This window comes from Balaenoptera musculus, chromosome 10, assembly GCF_009873245.2.
Source record: "Balaenoptera musculus isolate JJ_BM4_2016_0621 chromosome 10, mBalMus1.pri.v3, whole genome shotgun sequence".
Taxonomy (NCBI): Eukaryota; Metazoa; Chordata; class Mammalia; order Artiodactyla; family Balaenopteridae; genus Balaenoptera; species Balaenoptera musculus.
The window spans coordinates 45,450,283-45,472,681 of record NC_045794.1 but is presented as its reverse complement, the minus strand read 5'-3'; the positions used below and the strand labels follow the sequence as shown (position 1 = coordinate 45,472,681).

At 40.3% G+C, this 22,399-nt stretch overlaps 1 protein-coding gene across 2 annotated transcripts; it reads left to right on the top strand.

Moving 5' to 3' along the window:
• The first annotated feature begins 2,481 nt into the window (after nt 1-2,481).
• Nucleotides 2,482-22,399, top strand: NEMP1 (nuclear envelope integral membrane protein 1). 2 transcript variants are annotated; one of them, XM_036865779.1, is made up of 9 exons: nt 2,482-2,557; nt 9,947-10,071; nt 11,598-11,817; nt 13,186-13,258; nt 14,633-14,726; nt 15,199-15,313; nt 16,022-16,247; nt 17,052-17,225; nt 17,958-22,399. In XM_036865779.1, exons 2-9 carry the CDS (start codon nt 9,970-9,972, stop codon nt 18,139-18,141), a joined length of 1,188 nt encoding a protein of 395 aa, XP_036721674.1. In that variant the 5' UTR covers nt 2,482-2,557; nt 9,947-9,969; the 3' UTR covers nt 18,142-22,399. The 2 variants fall into 2 exon arrangements, with proteins under 2 accessions (XP_036721674.1, XP_036721673.1); XM_036865778.1 differs by having other exon boundaries at nt 2,496-2,648.

The following is a 22,399-nucleotide window of genomic DNA, read 5'->3' as shown; positions in this document are numbered from 1 at the left end:
ATGTGTGTGGGTGTGGGTGTGGCTGTGGGTGGGTGTGTGGGTGTATAAATTATTTTTTAAAACAGTTTTAGACTTGCAGAAAAATTGAGAAGATAGTACAGAGAGTTCCCATGTACCCCACATCCAGTTTCCACTATTATTATCATACATTAGTATGGTGCATTTGCCACCCTAATGAACCAGTGTTGATACATTATTATTATTATTTTTAAATTATTTGTTTTATTTACTTTTGGCTGCGTCGGGTCTTTGTTGCTGCGTGCAGGCTTTCTCTAGTTGCGGCAAGTGGGGGCTATTCTTCGTTGCGGTGCGCGGGCTTCTCATTGCGGTGGCTTCTTTTGTGGAGCACGGGCTCTAGGGGTGCAGGCTTCAGTAGTTGTGGCACGTAGGCTCAGTAGTTGTGGCTCACGGGCTCTAGAGCGCAGGCTCAGTAGTCTTGGCGCACGGGCTTAGTTGCTCCGCGGCATGTGGGATCTTCCCGGAGCAGGGCTCGAACCCGTGTCCCCGGCACTGGCAGGCGGATTCTTAACCACTGCGCCACTAGGGAAGTCCCTGATACATTATTATTAACTAAAAGTCTATAGTTTACTCAGATTTCCTTAGTTTTTACCTAATTTTTTTCTGTTCCAGGATCCCATACATGATACCATATTACATTTGGTTTCCATGTCTCCTTAGGCTCCTCTTGGCTGTTAGTTTCTCAGAGTCTCCTTGTTTATGATGACCATGAGGCGTACTGGTCAGGTACTTTGTAGGTTGCCTCTCTCTTTTTTTTGGCCGTGCAGCCCACAGCTTGCGGGATCTTAGTTCCCCAACCAGGGATTGAAGCCGTGTCCTCGGCAGTGGAAGCGCCGGGTCCTAAGCACTGGACCGCCAGGGAATTCCCTAGGTTGCCTCTTTATTTGAATTTTTTAAATGTTTATCTCATACTTAGATTAGTTTTAGGGGTTTTGGGGAGGAAAACCACAGAAATACGATTTTCTTCATACAATATCAAGGGTACATAGTAGCAACGAGCTTAATTATTGTTGATACTGACCTTTTAGGTCAGCTAGGGGAGTGTGTGGTGTATGTATATGAGAGACATAGGATGACCACTGCAGCCAGGGGTGGCCTTGACTTTTCTTTCTGAGGATGAAATTTCTTCTCTTGCCCATGGCTCAGCCCCATTTTGACTCTTAAAAAAATCCCTTGCTTTGAAAGCTTGAACCTTACCCAGCAGTTACCTCCTTCCATGACTTCCCCCTTAACTCACTAGCCTCCATTGTCTCCAGTATTCCTACCCACCACTATCAGATCCTCTAAAAAATAAGATGCTTCAATTTCGACTAACATTTACTGAACACCTGTTATGTGCTAGGCATTCTGCTAGGCCCTCACTGTGTAAGTCATTTAATGGGAAGTGCCTGATGCGTAGAAAGAACCCAGGCTTTGGGGTAAGACTTGGGTTGGAACCACAGCCCAGCCCAATGAACTATGCAATCTTAGGCAGGTTCCTTTGCCTGTCTTAGCCTTGGCTTCTTCATAAATGAAGCTATTTATCTCACAGGATGTTGTGAGGAATAAAGTTTCTCTTCACATGCATTTTGCTTCCAACAAAAACTACCCTATAACCACATTTTAAAATTTATTTGTTTATTTTATTTATTTTGGCTGTGTTGGGTCTGTGTTGCTGCGCGCGGGCTTTCTCTAATTGCGGCAAGCGGGGGTACTCTTCATTGCAGTGCGCGGGCTTCTCATTGCGGTGGCTTCTCTTGCTGCAGAGCACGGGCTCTAGGCGCGTGGGCTTCAGTAGTTGCAGCATGTGGTCTCAGTTGTGGCTCACGGGCTCTAGAGAACAGGCTCAGTAGTTGTGGCAGCAGGAGCTTAGTTGCTGCGCGGCATGTGGGATCTTCCCGGACCAGGAATCGAACCCGTGTTCCCTGCACTGGCAGGCGGATTCTCAACCACTGCGCCACCAGGGAAGCCCCATGTAACCACATTTTTAAACGTTAATGTTTATTCCTTATAAAACTGTCAACACAATTTTTTGTTACTTCCCTTCTAAATCATTTAGGACTTTGGAGGACACAATGTCTTAAGTTTCCCACAATGACAAGGTCGTGGTGAAAAGGAAAGAAAGGAAACAGAGGGAACCTGAGCCAATTTCGATGGAAATATCAAGTTTGGTCAAGAAGGGCTCGCCCATTTTGATTTTCTATTGGTTAAGCTTACCGTCAATCGCGCCAGTTGTAAATAAACTGGAGACGGAAGCATGTTGTTAAGGGGTGGGATCTTCCTGTCGCCATTGCTAATATGAGAACCAGTTTTCTAATAGGCTGAAAGCTGCTTCTTTCCGCCCTCGCGCATCAGTTGCTAAGAGGCGGGACTATAGGGTCCATAAAGGACTGAATGCTCGAAGCCCCGCCCGGCCGATTGGTTGCTAGGGGGCGGGTCTTGTAGCGGATAGGCTGCTGGCCCTGCCAGTTCCGGGTTAGTTGCCGGGGAGAGGCACATGAGGAGGAGGCGGCGTGAGGAGGCCATGGCGGGAGGAATGAAAGTGGCGGTCTTACCTGCAGTTGGTGCCGGGCCCTGGAGCTGGGGGGCGGGGGGCGGTGGTGCAGTGCGACTGCTTCTGGTCCTCTCCGGCTGCTTGGTCTGCGGCTCAGGTACCGCCCGGCAGCAGCAGCCGAGGGGGCGGGTGCCGAGGGGTTATATTTAGAAAAGTGGGGAGTGTCCCCAGGGCGTGGGCCGTTATTCTGAGGGGCGCGGGCGTGGTGCGGAGGAAGAAGCTTCATCCTTGGCGAATGGGCGCCGGCACTGAGGGACCAGGGCCCTGGGGCGGCCTGCGGGAGCTACCCAGAGTGGGGAGGAGCTTGAAGCCCTTTTGGCGGAGACGGGGAGGCCTGCACTGGGTGAGAAGCGGTCCTGGGGGCTGCGTCCTGCTGCATGGGCCTCCTCGATTTTTTTTTTTATTGTTTTGTTTTATTGTTGTTGTTAAAAGGAAGGTGACCCGAGGACCGAATGGACAGGCAGAGCTGCCACTGGGAGGGGAGCATCCCGTTCATTCAGAAAATTAGCGACACCTGAGCGTATGCTGTCAAGGACTCGGCATGGGTGGCTGAACAGATAATTATAGTTCAGTGAAATGCAGTGATCTCTTTCAGTATCTTATGCCCTTGTAAGATCCTGGCTCCAACCGGCCCTATAGAACCTACCTGGAGCCGTTAAATTCCCGTTTCCAAAAACGCTAGTCAGCATCGAGTAGTTTTCTTTTGGAAATTTATTCATTCCTCAAGCAAACTTTCTTGATGCCTGCTACTGCATAATTGGCTCTGGACTGGGATGAAATTGTTTTCCTTTTCCGCTCTAATTCAGAAAACCTAGAGTGTGTTTTTAAAAAACCTCCTTCTACCCTTGTTAAATGCACAACAGAAAGATAAGTGATGTTTCCAAGCTTCCACTGGAGGGAGTAGAGACTCATGGGATTAAGGAGAATCGTATCTTGTAAACACATATGCTCTCTCACCTCTTCCGTCGTTTGCTGCCTATCTGTTGCTGTCACTTATGATTATCCTTAGCTGCAGCTTTAAGGTTATCTCAGGATCCATAGAACTAGTTTCAAACTGCAGCGTCCTTCTGAAACGGTTTTTATAGGGAGAGGGGAGTAGGTAACCAAGAAGGTACTTTTCCAGGGTCAGGGCCCAGAGTAACATTTGAAGGGCTACATAATGATCTGAATGAACTTTGACCAGATGTTTAACCTTAGAGGCTGTGTATTGTGGAAATGAAAGAGAATATTTATATCAAAATGCTCCTACGTAGTCCGTGCTCAATCAGCAGGCTCAAAGTTTCTTTAATAAGGAGAGGAATGGGGACTTTTTGGCTTGGAGAAGGGTAAACTTGGGATACGTGTTCTTTATGGCCTAATAGATCACGTAGGTGGCAGCTACAAAGAGACAATCATGTAATGGAGTGGAACTTTCTAAAAGTGAGAGCTACCTAAAGAGAGAATGGAGTACTTCAAAAGGCAGGGAGTTCTTTTAGACTATTTGGCAAGTACAATTAAGTATAAGGAAGTAGCAAAATCACTCACTGTTTATTCCATTCAGAGGCAGTCCGTTAAAGCACACTTTCTTCTGGTCTGTTTCCACGTGTTTTTAATTAAAAATTTTTTTGAATTGATAATATATTCATAAACCTGTCAGCACTTCAGTTCTCTTCCCTGGAGGCCACCAGTTGCTGCCAGAGATAGTTTTCTCATTTGGGTTTGTAGCATAAACATTTTCCTATGTCATTTAAAATTCTTCATAAATGTTATTTTTACTTTCATCTTGTGGACAGATTTTTTTTTTTTTAGGATAGATTCTCAGAAATGGATTTATTCAATCAAAAGCTAAAATATATTTAAGACCTTTGAAACATCTTGCTAAAATATTTTTCTGAAAAGGTGTGCTGGTTTATACGATTATAAGCTGTATTTGCTTGTGACCCATACCCTTGCCAGCATTGGATATTCCAGACGGAAACACATTTGCTAATTTGATAGATTGAAAGTGGCATCTTAATTTACTTTGCATTTCTTGCGTTATTTGTGAGGAAGCATCTTTCAAATGTTCATTAGTTATTTAATTTTCTGTTTAGAGTTTACATTTTTTGGAGAGTGTGTCCTTTGCTCTTGGCCTATTTATTGTGATTACTGTTTATTGGAATTTTTGTGTACTTTTAAAATCAGTTGATGAACTTTTTAATATATTAAGGATGTATATTTTTATAATCTATTTGTTTATTATTTATTACAGAACTTTAATTTGTTTGCCCCCTTTATCTTTTTAAATAGAAGATTTATATTTTTTATGTGATCACTTGATTTTATTCTTTAGATTTATTTCCATTGCTTTTGTACTTAAAGAGTCCTCCAAAATTAAATTTTTATATATGTATATTTTGTGGTACAATTTAATTATTTTTCATTTTACTTTTTTTTTTTTTTTAATAATTTTTATTTATTTATTTATTTTTATATTTATTTTTGGCTGTGTTGGGTCTTCGTTTCTGTGCGAGGGCTTCCTCCAGTTGCGGCAAGTGGGGGCCACTCTTCATCGCGGTGCGCGGGCCTCTTCACCATCGCGGCCTCTCTTGTTGCGGAGCACAGGCTCCAGATGCACAGGCTCAGTAGTTGTGGCTCACGGGCCCAGTCGCTCCGCGGCATGTGGGATCCTCCCAGACCAGGGCTCGAACCCGTGTCCCCCGCATTAGCAGGCAGACTCTCAACCACTGCGCCACCAGGGAAGCCCCCATTTTACTTTTTAATCAGTGGTTAATGTTAGTATTTGGTGTGAGGTATCTAGATAGATTTTATTTTCCAAATAACCAGGCAGTTGTACCAGCATCACATTGAATAATCCTTTGCTAAGCCCACTAATTTAAGATGCTAGTTTTTAAGGAGCATTTTACGATGCTTTTAAGTATGAACTGGATTACCTCTTGACAGAAATGAATAGAGGCTATTTAAGAATTAGAAGGGGTGGTTTTTCATAAATTTTTAGGGTCTTTTCTGGTCCTCACATACCATGAATCATTTTCATTACCTTCTACCAGTAGATGTTAAATGATCAGTGTTGTTGATTGATGAATATAAGTAAATACAAAGTTACTAACTTTTAAGTAGCTGGTTTATGGGTAAATACAATAAGCAAGTTGTGATTCACTGAATTCCAAGGAGGCATTTTCTAAGAAGAACTAGATCTTTGTGCTCTGAAGGCATTTTTTAAATGTTTAATTCATTCTGCTTTTTAGCATGCTGGCTAACTCACTTTGGGGAGGGGAAGGAAAGTGTTGTGTATGTCCTTTTGCTATGGGAAGCACAAGATTGTAACATGAGCATTTTGACAGCTTGTATATGTTTAAGGTAATTGGTTTAGTTCTATGTTTTTCTAATAATTTAAACTATAGTTGGAGTGGTGATTGTTTCCACAGATTATCCCCTGAGGCTGATTTGGTGTATTTTCCCTCTCAATGAATTTCCAAAGATGTGGCTGGCCAAGGTGCTGATTTCTGTAGGAGGTTGCTATTAGAGAGGTTTGTTTGTTTATTTACAGTGCTTTCCTTTGAATGGTGTGGAACTTGGGAAAAGGAAGAACTAGGTTTAAGAAAGTGTTGCTTGTTAAATTATTTATTTATTTGTCCGTGGGATCTTAGTTCCCTGACCAGGGATAGAACCTGTGCTCCCTGCAGTGGAAGCACGGGAGTCCTAAACACTGGACGGCCAGGGAATTACCCCCAAAATGTTGCTTTTTATAAAAGTTTTATTTCTTTAGGAAAATGACATTGAAGAATTTTAAAACTGGTTTAAAAATACTGATGTCTTAATGGCATTAAGTTTTTCAAATCTCCTGTGCTATTGACATATTATTTGTATCTTACTACCCTCTTGAAAATAATAATGGGCTTAAAGAGATGTGTTATATTACTTGGTATTTTGGGAGAGAAGGAGTTAATAAAGTGTGACTCTTGGGTTTTTAAAAATTTATTTGTAAATACACTAGTTTTAAGCTTCACATAATCTTACTCTCTTACAGTCTCCAGAAGAAAATAAACTCTTGATCCATATTTGTGAGTGGGTGTTCTTTCAGTATATTTGGGCTTGCTAGTGAAACAAATGTCAATAGGATTTTGAAAAGGTTTCATTTTATGAAAAATAGGCTTGGAGGAAATCCAAATTACTATTGAATTAAACCCTAGTGAGAGATTGATAGATGGGGTTCAGGACATATTACTCTAAAATATGGCACCTTGGCATATTGAATATTTTAAGCTGAAGGAGTTTGAGAAAACAGCAAAGCTGAAAAGTAACTCTGACCTCCCGCACTTAGCCCTCCTTCCTTGAAATAGGCCATAACATCCTCATGTGAGAGGTGTCCTCCCTATACCTGGAGGAAAGGAGCATCCTTATCTTCAAAGACAAAGGGGCATGAAGAAGAATCCTAATAAACAGGCCTTGCTCAGTTTCCCCCAGTTTACTACACTTACCTCATACTCAACCTATCGTTCCTCTGCGAATGTCCACTTTTCGTCAAACCTAGCATAAAAGTACGTGGGTCTGTTTCTTTGGGTCTTTATTTCCTTAAAGACTTTCATGTCACATAAAAGATATGAAATAAATTTGTATGCTTTTCTCCTGTTAATATGTCTTTGTCAGTTTAATTTTTGGACCCAGCCAGGGACCCAAGAGGGTCAAGGAAAACTTTTTCCTCCCCTACAGTATTGACTGAATTTTAAAATATTGAGATATAATTCACATACCATAAAATCCACCCTTTCATTGGTTTTCAGTATACAGTTGATCCTTGAACAACACAGATTTGAATTGCATGGGTCCACTTATACGTGGATTTTTATTTTCAGTAAATACATACTATAGTACTACCTGATCTTTGGTTGGTTGAATCCACAGATGCGGAACTGTGGATCCAGAGGGCTGACTAAAGTTATACGCTGAGTTTTGACTGAGCAGAGAGGTGGCATCCCTAACCATGGTTGTTAATGGGGCAGCTGTATTCACTGTATTGTGCAACCATCACCACTGACTAATTACAGAATTTTTTTTTAGTAGATTTTATTTATTTATTTATTGGCTGCGTTGGGTCTTCTGTTGCTGTGCATGGGCTTTCTCTAGTTGCTGCGAGTGGGGGCTACTCTTCGTTGCGGTGTGAGGGCTTATTGTGGAGGCTTCTCTCGTTGTGGAGCATGGGCTCTAGGCGCGCAGGCTTCAGTAGTTGTGGCACACGGGCTTCAGTAGTTGTGGCGCACGGGTTTAGTTGCTCCACAGCATGTGGGATCTTCCAGGACCAGGGCTCGAACCCATGTCCCCTGCATTGGCAGGCGGATTCTTAACTACTGTGGCACCAGGGATCCCCAGAATATTTTTATTACTCCAAAATGAGGCCCCATACCCCTTAAAGGTCTCTTCCCATTCCCTTCTCCTCCTAGCCCCTGACAACCACTAATCTACTTTCTGCGGATTTGCTTATTCTGGATATTTATATAAATGGAATCATTTAATATGTGGACTTTTTCTTGACTGGCTTTCATTCAGCATAATGTTTTTAAGGTTCATGTTGTAGTATGTATCAGTACTCTTTTTATGGCTGAATAATATTCCATTGTATGAATAATACCACATTTTGCTTATCCATTGATCAGCTGATGGACATTTGGGGTGTTTCCACTTTTTGGTTATTATGGATATTGCTGCAGTGAACATTTGTGTACAGGTTTTGGTGTGAACATGTTTTCACTTCTCTTGGGTGTATACATAGGAGTGGAATTGCTATGTCATATAATAATTGTGTTTTAGTTTTTGAGGAACTGCCAAGCTGTTTTCCAGAGAGACTGTACCATTTTACATTCCCACCAGCAATGTATGAGGGTTCCAGTTTCTGCACATCCTTGCCAACACGTGGTTATTGTCCTCTTTTTTGATTATAGCCATCCTAGTGAATGTGAAGTGGTATTTCATTGTGGTTTTGACTTGCATTTCCATAATGGCTAATGACATTGAACCTCTTTTCATTGTGCTTATTGGCCGTTTGTATATCTTCTTGGGAGAAATGTCTATTCAAATCCTTTATGCATTCTAAAAATTGGGTTATTTCTCTTTTTATTGTTGAATTGTAGTAGTTCTTTATATATTCTGGATATTAGACCCTTATCAGATATATGATTTGCAAATATTTCCTCCCACTTTGTGGGTCGTCTTTTCACTTTCTTGATAGTGGCCATTGAAACACAAAAGTTTAAAAATTTTGAAACCATTGTCTAATCCAGGGTCACAAAGGTTTACACACCTGTTTTCTTCTTCTAAGAGTTCTGTAGTTTTCGTTCTTAACATTTAGGTTTAAGACCGAATTTAACTTCAAAATTAGTCTGAGCTTCACTCTAAAACCATTTTGAACTGATGGATGCCATTGCCTTTTTTATGTGTGTAACTTTGGCTTTCTAAGGTTTGTCTTTGCCTTTTCTGTGTGTGTAACTTTGGCTTTCTAAGGTTTGTTTGAGGTTTTTGTGTTTTGGGGTGTTTTGTTTATTTAAATCTACCCACCTTTATACTAAGAACCAAAGAGTTAGCTAAATTTCCCCTTAGAGTAGCACTAAATGAGTTGGTAAGTACAGTGTAGAGCAAGGAAGAAGATATTGAAATGTTTTGTGGTAAAGAAGGTAGCTTGTGCAAACCTGGGTGAGAAGATATGATAATGGTCACTTGTAAACCTTTAATTAGCTGCGATTGAATATAAATTCCTGAGGGGAGATCTGTTTTGGTAAAATCAGAGGGACTGCATATGTTTATTGGCTGCTCTTAAAACTTGAATGAAACAAAACAGCTGGAAAAAAGCAACTTTGCAGTCTTTTAGTATCTGCTTAAAGTACTCTAAATACAAAAAATGTTACTAATTCTGTTCATCCTACTCAGGATATGGATAGAGAAAGTCACCAGATGGGGTTACTTTAGCTATGCCTTTATAAGAGAAACAGGACCTGGGTGTGAATCTCAGTTAAGCTATTTACTAGCTGTGTGACTTTGGGCAAATTACTTAATCTTTCCTAAACATCAGTTTCCTCATTTGTAAAATGGGGGTTATGAGAGTGCCTACCTCACAGCATTGTTGGGAGGGCTAAATGAGACAGACAACATACTGTCTGTCTTAATAAACACATAATAGTGGCTTTTATTATTACTTATCCTGGATTAGTGACTATTTGTAATATTTAAATAATTACATTTGACAGAAATAAGACTGCCTTATTTCTTCTCTCATCTCAGTTTTCTTCTTTGTGTCTTAGTCGCTGATATTTTTAACCCCAGCTTTAAGAAAGTGGTCAGTTTAATTCTTTTTATGAAATGAGTTATAGTCATTAGCTTGTTCTGTTATTATACTTAATTGTTATTTTCTTTCTTTGCATAAAGCCGGAATTGATTTAAATGTGGTCATGCTTCAGGAATCCAAAGTTTATTATATGAATACCAGTCAACAATCCTGTTATAAAAATGTGCTGATCCCAAAGTGGCATGATATATGGACACAGATACAGGTAATGATTTGGAGGCTCCTGGCAGGGGCAGTTTCTGTGAATATCTGTCTGTGATCAGTGAGTACATTGACACTTTCTTCCCTTCTCACATGCACTTAAATATATATATATATATATATATATATATATATATGTATAAAATTAACAACCTTGATAAGATTATGATTATTCTTAATCTCATCAGTGTTTTCATCAGTAAAGCATTTATGCCAATTTTGTGTTCCTCTCTCTGTTTCTTTAAGTGGCCTGAGATAAACTTCCTTCCTCCTTTTCCCCAAGAGACTACTTCATTCTCTTCCCCTCACTCCTTTTACACTCATAGACACACACACACACATACACCTCTCTTTCTTTTTAAAGGTCTTATGCCTTCTTTGGGCTGGAAACTGTTGTGTGCCTATCAGGATGTAAACTCTTGCCTTGCTGCTCCTATTCTATTTTGATTCTACACAAGGTGTTGCATAAATGCCCTGAGCTGAAGTTTCCCCTTGATAGAATGACTTTGGTCTCATTTACTTCATAACACTGTTGAGCCAGAGTGTCTGGCTGTAATGATTGAACAAAATGAGTCCTTTGGAAATGTTTCTGCTGCTATAAGCATAGTTACTGATAAGGGATTTGTTCACATCAAAAACATAAGAGTGGGCTCGTGGGTTTTTTAAAAAAATTCTCTTTTTTCATTGTCTGATATAAAGATCTGGAGCACATTATAACCAACATTTACCCATAATCAGTGATTTGTGACAAAGGGTTGAACTTTTCAGCTTGTCATTATGGGAAACATTTTTGGTGCTGTTTATGCCTGGCAGTTTTCTTTTTCTTTTTTTTTTTTCTAGAAGGAACTTTACTACTAAAGGTCACAGTTTTTTGGTTTTTTTTTTTTTTTGAAGATAGATTGATTGCTATGTTGGGTCTTCGTTTCTGCGCTAGAGCTTTCTCTAGTTGCGGCAAGCGGGGGCCACTCTTCATCGCGGTGCGCGGGCCTCTCACTGTCGCGGCCTCTCTTGTTGCGGAGCACAGGCTCCAGACGCGCAGGCTCAGTAGTTGTGGTTCATGGGCTCAGTTGCTCCGCGGCATGTGGGATCTTCCCAGACCAGGGCTCGAACCCGTGTCCCCTGCACTGGCAGGCAGACTCTCAACCACTGCGCCACCAGGGAAGCCTGGCAGTTTTCTTAATATTCTAGACCCTTGCTTTGTATGATCTCTCATAAATAGCTGTACTGGTGACTCTTTAAGCTTGGAAGTCTTTTTTTCCCCCATGTTCTGGCCTAATACTAGATTCAGATCATGTTAACAATAAAACATTCTAACAGCTGCCTCTCTGTACCATGTGCAGTGTTATTTGCCCAGTTATCTTTTAGCTGCTGTATCTCTATATTTCTCATAAGCCTGTGGAAAGCTGGTGCCATTATTGATTTAGTTATTTACTCTAAAGGTTTTGGTTTTTTTTTTTTTTTTAATTGTATTTGTGAAAATTTTAAATTCCTACTTTCTTCTTTCTCATCCTGATTTTACTTGTGTTACAGATTCGGGTAAATAGTTCCAAACTGGTCCGAGTCACCCAGGTGGAGAATGAGGAGAAACTGAAGGAGCTAGAGCAGTTCAGTATCTGGAACTTTTTTTCCTCCTTTTTAAAAGAGAAATTGAATGACACCTATGTTAACGTGGGTCTGTACAGCACAAAAACCTGCCTCAAAGTTGAGATTTTAGAGGAAGACACCAAGTACACTGTCATTGTGACCCGGAGTAAGTCTTACCTCTGTTTTTCTGATGGATTCTATGGTGAGAAGGGACTGAGCTTTGGAGGGTATAGTTAGTGAGAAAAGTCAGCCCAAGACAGCTCCATTTTGGTTCTAATTATAACCTGAATATACCACTGCTCCAAACAGTTCAGAGAGCCTCCACCCCTCATAAAACCCTTTAGGCCTAGATTTGAGACTTTACCATAAGTCATTCTGAGTTCTTCCTTACCTGGAATTGTGAAGACTTGCATTCCTAATACTTCCAATGGCTCTGAGCTGATATGCCTAGTATTCTTCAGAGTAAGATAGATGTATTCCTGTCTTCTGGGCACTTATAGACAAAGACAGATGTCTTGAAATGTACAGGTCTACATTTGAAGACATGAATGGTTAACAATAAAAACTGAAGAAGGGTAGAACTGAATACCTCACAAACAAAAGAATATATGTGGAACCATAAATAAATATGAAGATCACTGCAGTTTCAGGCTTATTCAGTCTAATTGGGAGTTTTCCCTTCTCTGAATGTGTCTGAGAAAGTTTCACAAAGAGGTGGATCATTATCCTGTTGGATTCTCTGTGACTTTTTGTCTCTCCTTGGTAACTACTGTCTTAGGAGAGTAATGTTGTAAGTAGTAGAAATGCTCCTGGGTTTTGCTACGAAATACGTGTGCCCTTCTAACTGTCCTAGGGTTCCACAGTTCTTTGGTTGAACAGGATCAGCCTGTTTTTTGGTGTTCCTTTTGCATTTACTGATCCCTCTCACTCCTGTTCTGTTTGTGGACTTCCCCTAGACTCAGAGCTCTTGAATGTGAAAGCTGTGGGAGTGTCTGGCATGCCAGTAAGGGGTCTATGCTTGGGCCCCCGGTCCTGGGTGAGATGTGTTTGAGTGTAGGCTTTTCCAACACAGTGCTTGTGTAGTGAAGAGAGGTAGGTGGTGGTGGTGGTCAAGCAGAGACCAACAGTTAGAGAACAGCAGAGGGCCCTGACTCCAAGTTCTGGGCTAATCTGAATCCGAGCGTGTGTGACTTAAGGCCTGAAAACCAGAGTGGTGGAGACCCCTTGTGGGCGACTGCATGAAGTGCTGATGGCACTATGGCTCCATCCAAAGCAAAGCTTAGCTTGTTTTAGCCTTAGCTTAGTAGCCAAAATAAAAATAAACTCTTGAGGGAAGTACAGGTTAGACAGAGACCTAATTATACTTTCTCTTTGGAAGGGTGCCCAGGCTTTGTGTGGAATTTAAAATGCTGTTTAGGTGGGCTGTTTGCATATATTTTATCAGCTGACCAATGATGCCAACATTGTCTTTTATTCTATAATGCCTTAAATTGTTTTGTTCCCCTATTAAGCAGAAGTCTTTTATTTATTTCAGGATTTGACCCCAAACTCTTCCTCATTTTTCTCCTTGGACTTATTCTGTTTTTTTGTGGTGACTTGCTGAGCAGGTAGGTTCGAAGGCTAGAGGGCAGAATGAGGAGGCTCAGACCTACCCTGCTTGACTTTTTTTTTTTTAATTCATTTTTGGCTGCGTTGGGTCTTCGTTGCTGCGCACGGGCTTTCTCTAGTTGCGGCGAGTGGGGGCTACTCTTCGTTGCGGTGCACAGGCTTCTCACTGTGGTGGCTTCTCTTGTTGCGGAGCACGGGCTCTAGGTGCGTGGGCTCAGTAGTTGTGGTTCGCGGGCTCTAGAGCGCAGGCTCAATAGTTGTGGCGCACGGGCTTAGTTGCTCTGTGGCATGTGAGATCTTCCCGGACCAGGGCTCAAACCCGTGTCCCCTGCATTGGCAGGCGGATTCTTAACCACTGCGCCACCAGGGAAGTCCAACCCTGCTTGACTTTTATCATAAAGACTTGAAGTGCTGCCATTCCCTTTTCTAGGACCTTTATGGATGGCTAGGCCATTGCCTGCTTCAATAATTTAAAAAAATAATATGTGTTATAATTATTATTTTTTTCTTGTATTAATAAGATTGGTAATAATGAAATTCCCCCATTAGGTTACCCATCATGTGTGGGATTTAGCCAATACAGCACCACCCTTTCCACCGTTAGAAATGTTTAGCCCTCATTTTTACAAGGCTGTGTGTTGATGAGTTTCATGCTGTTCAGAAGTAAAGAAACAAATATCAACCACTTACTCATTTCCTGCCTTTAGGAACCTACTAGCTAGGTGAAACAGACATGTACAAATATAAAGAAAACATATAGATAACAAACATTGAACAAAGGTAGAATTAACATTAACTTTGAACACAAGGAGAATATTTGTGGAATGGTGAATGAAAGCTTACCAATTGAAGTTCAGCTGGAGCAAGGTTGGTGGAAGTTGTTCCTTATTTTGGGGATCCTGAGAGAAACTCAAAGTGAGGGAGGGATATCCGGTAGAAAGAACCTAGAAGAGGAATAGGAGCTCTCTGTTCTGTGCCCTGTGTTTGGTTTATCCTTCTGGGTAATCAGTTCAGTTCTAGTTTCCAGTGTCTTCTGGGGCTCTTCCTTCTCCCTAGAGAAGCTGTGCAGTTCCCAGAAGAAAGATTCTCATTAGAAATTGCATGGGGAGAGGTACTGGGGATGGGAGTGGGAGACTAAGCAGAGGTTTATTACTGGGATATATTTGAGGGACCCTTATTGATACTAATCTTCATAATCTGGCAGCAGCTACATTGTACTAGTCTCTTCAGTTTTCTCATCTCAAGTGTTGGGCAAATACCTGCTCTCACCTTGTACCTTTTTTCTGTCTTTTGGCTGGGTTAGTTGTCTAGTTTGAACAGTGCCATATATGAAGAATACACACGTAGTCATGAAATGAATTTTCTCTCTGCAGAAGTCAAATCTTCTACTATTCCACTGGGATGAGTGTGGGAATTGTGGCCTCTTTACTAATCATCATTTTTATGCTGTCCAAGTTTATGCCCAAGGTAAGGAGCAGAATCCTCACATGCAGTTAGGATGAGCTTGGATAGTTGAAGGATTGTTTTTTGGATAATCTTAACAGCACTGAAAATTTGCATTGATGGCTGATAAGTAAATGTCCTACTCTTTCCTTGATTCAGAAAGGTACTTTCCATGATGAAACTTGGAGCCTGATTACATACAATCTCTCCCTTTTTATTTGAAATCCTGTATACAGTGGGGGGGATTAAAGTCTTCTTCCTGTTTGTTAATTACATAGATTATATAGCCAGGCTTTTAAGTTATTTAGCATCTCATTTTCCCAGTTTTCTTTGCAGACTGTACCATTTAAAATATAAAGGACATCTTTTTAAGAGTTGTGTTTTGTGCATTTTTAGTAGGTTGAATTTTTTTTTTTTAAATCACAGTTCTATTTTGTTTCTTTTATGTATGGAAAGCCCATTGTAACTTTTTGCTTTCACTTTTACTCTTTCTTAGAAAAGTCCCATTTACATCATCCTGGTAGGAGGCTGGTCCTTTTCTCTGTACCTCATTCAGCTAGTTTTTAAAAATTTACAGGAGATCTGGAGATGTTACTGGCAGTATCTTTTAAGTAAGTGTTGTTGGTTTTGCTTTACTTTTAATATGTTTATAGGCTGTTTTAGTTAATTTGATCATGCAAAGATGTTGCTTGCTTACTGCTTACAAGAGTTTAATAGTCTATGCCATTTTGTTAACTTGTAAGAATCATAATTCTTTACTTATTTCTAATCCCTCTATACAGTTGTCACCTCTTAAATTAAAATGCTGCTAGGGAGAAGACTTTAATTTGTTGGTGTTTATAAGTACATCTCTCTTTACATAATAGGCATCTTTCTGAAAAGCTGTAAATTGACTTTATAAATATAATCATATTTTAAATACACTTGAGGACCTTAAGAAGTAAAGGACTCTACAATGAACCTTATCTATAAAGCGAGAATCTTTTGGTAATAAAGATAGTAACTCTTAATCCTTTGAGAGCAGATTAATCTGGATTTTCATATATTAGGTTTTTTAAACAGACTATTTTAGAGTTGTTCAACATGTAGGTTTAATTCTCCATTTGAGAATTAAATAAATTCGGGATAGTAGAAAGGATAGAAGCTTAAAGAGATAAATATATATGAATAATGAAAAAAGTGTGAATAATTGAGTAAAGATCTTACCTATTTCCCTGGTTCAGTAGGCGCTACATAGTGAGTTTACTGCTGTTCCCCACACAGATTATTTTTACCAACTGTAGGTTAAAAAGAATGTCTTCTGATAACTCTTCTCATAGGCTATGTCCTTGCAGTTGGATTCATGAGTTTTGCAGTCTGTTACAAGTATGGGCCCTTGGAGAATGAACGAAGTATCAACCTGCTGACTTGGACCTTGCAGCTGATGGGCTTATGTTTCATGTATTCCGGTATCCAGATACCACACATTGCCCTTGCCATTATCATCATTGCACTGTGTACTAAGAGCCTGGAGTACCCTATTCACTGGCTGTACATCACCTACAGGTGACTGAAAGGCAGTGTAACTTTGTACTGAAACATGCAATGTGGGATGCAGTTGCAGCAAAAGGAGACAGAGGTGTTGACCTGGGAGCCTCTTTGTTAATGCAAATTTATGGTATTATGCTTCACTTTTATTTCTTTCAAGTCTTTCTTTTTAGATTCTCTGTAGGCATTTTTACAGAATTTATAAATTCTGGTTATTTTATATATAAAATAAAAACATCTAGTAAAGTGTCATGTGTTCTTGTTACCACTGGGTGGTGCAAAGTATATCACTTTTATACCGCATGCCTCAGGTCACCTGGTTTCAGATTATTTCACACTGGCTCTCAGATTGCTCTGGGAGTCCTATTCTTAGTTTAAGATGTAATTCAAAGCATGTTGTCACTTTGTATGGTGACTATGGAATGGTCATAGGTTCTGAGGTTATCAATGTTCTTTCTGTTACAGATAGTCAAAGTAATGCCTTCAGTTCGGGGGGACCCAAGTTAATGAACCACAGTCTTACACCATCATTTCTTGTGGTTTTTCCATTTATTGGGAAATAAATATTTTGTCTGTCACTTATTGGAAAATAAGTGAATTTGTTCACATTAATGAATAATATTGACTACTCTGACTTGTCACTCATAGCCTAACATGTCAAGGGTACATTATAACTAAAGATGTCTGTAGAAGAAAGGTGGGAGCAGTGACTCTTAATGTTCAGGCTCTCTGCTGTATGCTTGACCCACTGAAGGGAGTTAGATGTAAGGGTGGATGTAGATTACTGATTAATCATTCATGATGTTATTTTGGTGAGCACAGAAAGATGTGTAATGCAACAGAAAAGACTGTGCCCCCTCGTCTTCTGACAGAAGAAGAATATCGGATACAAGGAGAGGTAGAGACCCGAAAGGCTTTAGAGAAGCTTAGAGAATACTGCAACAGTCCAGACTGCTCGGCTTGGAAGACTGTTTCTCGAATCCAGTCTCCAAAAAGGTAAATAAACTCTTTGCCAGAAGTGCCAAGTGTCTGTCAGGGTAATTATGACCTTCAGTTTTAACAGAGATTATAATTCTATAATCATTTTGTATTTGTGGCTTTGTTTTCCTTGTTCATCTAGGAGTAGTCAAGAGAAAGGTACTCATATAATATGTTAAGCAGTAGGCTGTTTTCTGATTCCTCAAAGAACTATTTACTCTAGCTTTGATTTTAGCATTGAGATGAGAAGACTTTAGTACCATATTAGGTTTCCCCTCTGATAGTTTTGCACTGCTCTCTTGAGTGTTTTTTTTAATATTTTTTTTTTTAGGAGAGGGGATCCTTTTTATTTGGAAACATGTGAAGCTTCAATTTGGAATCCTGATGGCATAAAGTTTATAGGGCCATAAACACAAATAAATGTGTAATGCCCCTTAATCTTATCAGGATTACGGATGACTAAAGGAACTTTAGCACTTCCATAACTAAAAAGGGTAACTAAACTTCCATAACTAAAAGTGCTTATTAAGCAGGATGGGGTTGCAGGAGATGTTGGCCTATGATCCCAGCTTTCCTTTTCATCTTATTTCTTGCTTTAGTCTACTTACGTGCCAGAGTTAGGATAAGGGTGTTGGCTAGACTCAATATAATTTGAGCTGAGAGCATATCAAGGGTTTCAATTTGTTCTTATTTTGAAAGAAAACAGGACAGAAGGCAGGTTCCTAATGAGTATTATCTTCTGTTTTTCAGATTTGCTGACTTTGTGGAAGGATCTTTCCACCTCACACCAAATGAAGTTTCTTTCCATGAGCAGGAGTATGGGTTAGAGAGCATTAATGCCCAGGATGAACTCTATGAAGAAACATCCTCTGAGGAGGAGGACTCAGATTCTCGGTACCCCCCCATCACACAACAGAACAGCTTGTTGACTTAGGTGGTCGTCAGTTATTTTTATGTGGATTGGCTTGGTACCTCAATGGTCCAGGTTGCATGTGTTGCGCAATTGCTTCTCAAATCTTGGAAATAGGGTGAGATAGTGCTGAAATTCTCCCGCTGAAATTAGAGGCCTGAGTAGACCTCCCTCTGGAAATGGTCTTGGTGGTCTCTGTGGGGTCCTGAGGAAGCAGAGTGGATCAAGTATTGACTGCTTCCCAACACGTCCCATTGGTTAAGTTCTCGGCCCACCTTTATATTTCCAAAGAAACTGGATTGCCACAGCTAGCATGGCATTCCAGCTCCTCTTTGAAAGTTGATTCAGTTGTGGCATTTCAAACTCAGAAGTGATAACTGTTATATGTGAAGTAATGCTTTCAGACTATAGGCTGCATCTTTCAGAGACAAATCCACAAATCTGAGCCTCTTTTACTTGTGCTTTTATTTCAGTGACTTTAGCATAATCCTTGTTTTAACTGTTTTAAGAGGAAAATAGATTATTATTTGTCTGTCTTGTTTTTTAAGTGAATACATTTTAAAAAAATGTGACAAACTCGTTCCAGAGCCAGCAAGTGCTCCAGAGTGACAAGCCCCATAGGCCCCTACGTATTTATTAATATGGATTATCCATTAAAGCCCAAGGAGTGTTGTGCTGAGCTTTGGATTAGTTCTCACACCTATGATATTCTAAGTCCTGCCTGCAGGCCTTTCTGTAGATGAGGTCTGTTGGGGTTTTTATTATATTTAACTTTCAATTCTATTTTAAAAATAGGTTTGCATTCTTCCCTTCTAAGTCCTCGTTGCCCCCTTTGCCCTTTCAGGAAGGTTCTATTCCCTCACCTCTGAAGTATGTACATTTCAGTTTGTTTCATTTCTTATATTCTCTTCCCTTTGGTTTATAATAGGATTGTTTCTGCTGGTTAGGAGAAGTGATCTTATTTAGGGAACTTAAATGCTTTTTAAGGTTCTCCATTTTTCCTGTCAGTGGGTCACATATCTTTGAATTGCTGTGGGATCAAGAAACTATCTCCTTTTCCTTTCCCTTCCTTTGTCTACCCATTCTACCTATTCTTTTCAGCCTTTCCGTACCACCTGTATCCCTCCACACCTGAAGTCTGGCTAATTTGTGAGCCTGAAACTATCTATGAAGGTTCTTGATACAATGTACACGTTGTAGCTATGTGGCTGCCGCAATTTGCATTGTCAGGAGATAGACCTCCAGATAATCCTTATGCCTCTGGGTGCTTGTTCAGCCATCAGGAGCAGATGCACTTTTCTATGAACTTATTGTACTTATTTGCAATTCCATTTCTGACCAGAGGTTCATGCTGCCTTTTATCACAGTGGCATTGGTTTCACTTTCTTTTGCCATTGGAAAGTACCCTTATAAACAAGCAGTGCCATTTATGAGGGAGCAAATTCCCAAGTCTCTGTCATTCGCTTGGTTCTGTCTTTGTGATCTTCACCCTCGTACCTTGGAAAAAGCTATAATTACTTTATTCAGGAAGATAGACACTGATGGCAGGAGCACAGCATTGGACTGACTGGCTTACCATGATCATGGGGAAGGCAGATGATTTTTTAAAAAGCTATAATGACTCCTTCAGACCAGCCATTAACAGATAATGTTGAAAGGTTCTGGACTCCATTACAGACTTCCAAAATGTCAGTTCTGAGATTCCCCTCCAGGTGGCCAGTTGATTTTTTTCTGCCAGTGTTTCCCACAGCTTTAAACTGTCCTAAACTGACAACTACCTCAGTTGGCAGCAAATAGACATATAGCAGAAAGTGAAAAATAAGCAGTATTTGGACAGATGCCATGGGTTAAAGTTGATTTATATTAGGAAACCTTTCTATCTTTGTGAATTATGTACATGGTAACATTTTATCTCTCTGCAAAGAACTGTTAAGACCTCTGAAATTTACTATTTTTTGCCTCATTAATAGAAATCGAGACTTAGCATATTTGAGCCTAACTGATTCGAAAAAATAATTCGGCTGTACAAATGGTCTCAGGATTCCCTGGAGACTTTGGTGCCTTCCCCATATAACTACTTAGGGACATGGTTGCTTGCCTCCAGTGTGACTTTTCCTGACTCATGTCTTTATTTCAGCGAGAAAGCATTGTGAAGTAGAGAAAGATTCTCGTCTTTTTCTGTTTAGTAAACCCCTTGTGATATACAGTTTCCATCTCAAGATGAGTTTTTCTCACTGTGTTTGAATTTGGGATGAGTAAAATCAAACTCGGTTTATTACTCCCTGTCTGGTAGTTGGAGAACTGAGCTGTAGGCAGTGGCAATGACAATGGGTCCTGCAGCATGAGAGCTGCTCTCAGACAGTGAAGGACGGTGCCTCTGGTGTGCTGTGTGTCCTTGCCCTGTCTTCCTGTGTGGCTCTGCCCCAGATGCTTCAGAGCCTCTGTGTGCCTGGCGATTGCTTGACTCCGTAAACCTTCTTTAGGAGCTGTTCTTGTCTCCCTTTTGGCCACTTAGTCTGCTGGCTCAGTCACTACTTGAAGCCACCATTTAATTTTCAGTTACAGCTCTTGCAGTTTCAGCATAGTCTCGTCTCTCAGACCGATCTCATCAAGAAGGATTGAAAGGATAACTGCGGAGTGAGCTGGACATTGGAGCCACGTCTGCTGCCATGTCAGCATCTTGCTCGGCAAATATCAAGCTGTAAATTGGCCCTAGAGCTCAGGGTCCCATCAGCATCAGAAATGTATTGCCCCTAGTGGGTCCGACCAAGTTGTGTAGAGCATGACTCCCATTAATGGGAATACAAGAGCCAACTGGCCTAAAACATTTCCCCTTCACTTTCCCACTCAGATTACTTTCAGAAGACCTGTGGAACCAATGACTGATAATAAGGAAAATTTAGCAACTTTGATATCTTCTAATAAGAAATTCCTATCAGCCACTTCATCCCACCAAAACTAGTTTATTTCTCCCCCCAAATTCATGACCTTTATGTTGGTTACGGGATTTTGCTGATGATAGGCTTTGAGTCCCAGTGTTCCATTTTGTGCTAATACATCCCATTTTAGGGCCTAGCCCTCTCTTCATTGACTGTGTTCCCTTCAACCCAATCCCCACTTTGCATGTACAATAGAGAGTTGATGAATGAAAGGACCCAAATAGGCCAGGTAGTTCCCCCAGGCCCTGATATCCATAAAAGGCTTGGGAATGGATTATGCAGTTGCCCTCAATCTTTTTGTTGTTCCAGAAAAAACGATGGGCTCAGATGGATGCCTACGTAAAAATGGTTCCTAGCTATGTACTCATAACTTTTCTCTGAATTGAGTAGTGAAAGTTGAAGTACGAGAAAAGGAAATTAAATGTCCTTCTAGTATTCCTTTGGACTCAGGTCTGACATAAGAGATAATAATCTATATTGAAATGCCAAGAATTTTATCTGAACCAAGGAGAGGACAGTTTGACAGATTTATTATGCCTTCATGTTACATAGGCACTGAAACCAAGTAATAAACATAAAATAGCCATTGCACAAGGCAAATGCACCTAAAACCTTTTGTTTATGTTTTGATGTAGCAGAAATTAATTTTTAGGGAAACCTATGCAATTGTGGTGTTCCAGGGGTATCTCTTGGTAACTTAGCTTATGGATTCAGTTGCTATTGAGTTGGATTCTAGACAGTTATTACCTTGAAAAGGGAGTTTGGTGCCTTATATGATGGGAGCCAGAGCCTGCTGGGAATAAACAAAGCGGATTCACACCAGTGTCAACACACAGCTTTAGTGGGGAAGGGAATGGCACACAGTATCCCCAAATTTGGGGCTTTTGTCTCCCATACCCCCCGCCCATGTGTCTCATCTTCCTTTTCACACTCTTGACAATAACTTGAAAATGGTGAAACCACCTTCTCTGAAATTTTCTACAGCATGGACAACATTCTTTTCTTATTAACATAATAGATAGATCATAATGTGAGTGTTAGAACTGTTACAGCCTGCAGTTGCCTCCCTTTATCAAGTTTCTAGAATTGATGGTGAAATAGGGAGTTACTGGGTAAGTTTTAGCCTGTGGGTAATGCCTTAGTGTTATTTTTAAAAGATTTGTCATTTATATTTAAAATAAGTTCATGAATGTTTGAAAGCAACAAAATGATCAGGGATGACTCTTTGCCATGGGTCTCATTTTCACTTTCCTGTAAGAAAAAATGACGTCTTATTATATATTTTTTCATTTTTATTGTACAAGTTTGTAAGTAATCCCAATTTTAATAAAGTTTTATAGACT

Excerpts from the sequence above, each read along its gene's own strand:
- NEMP1 (XM_036865778.1), top strand. The coding sequence starts at position 2,522 with ATGGCGGGAGGAATGAAAGTGGCGGTCTTACCTGCAGTTGGTGCCGGG. Across the intron at positions 13,259-14,632 it reads TGTGGTGACTTGCTGAGCAG|AAGTCAAATCTTCTACTATT; the intron begins GTAGGTTCGAAG and ends TTCTCTCTGCAG. Across the intron at positions 17,226-17,957 it reads CGAATCCAGTCTCCAAAAAG|ATTTGCTGACTTTGTGGAAG; the intron begins GTAAATAAACTC and ends TCTGTTTTTCAG.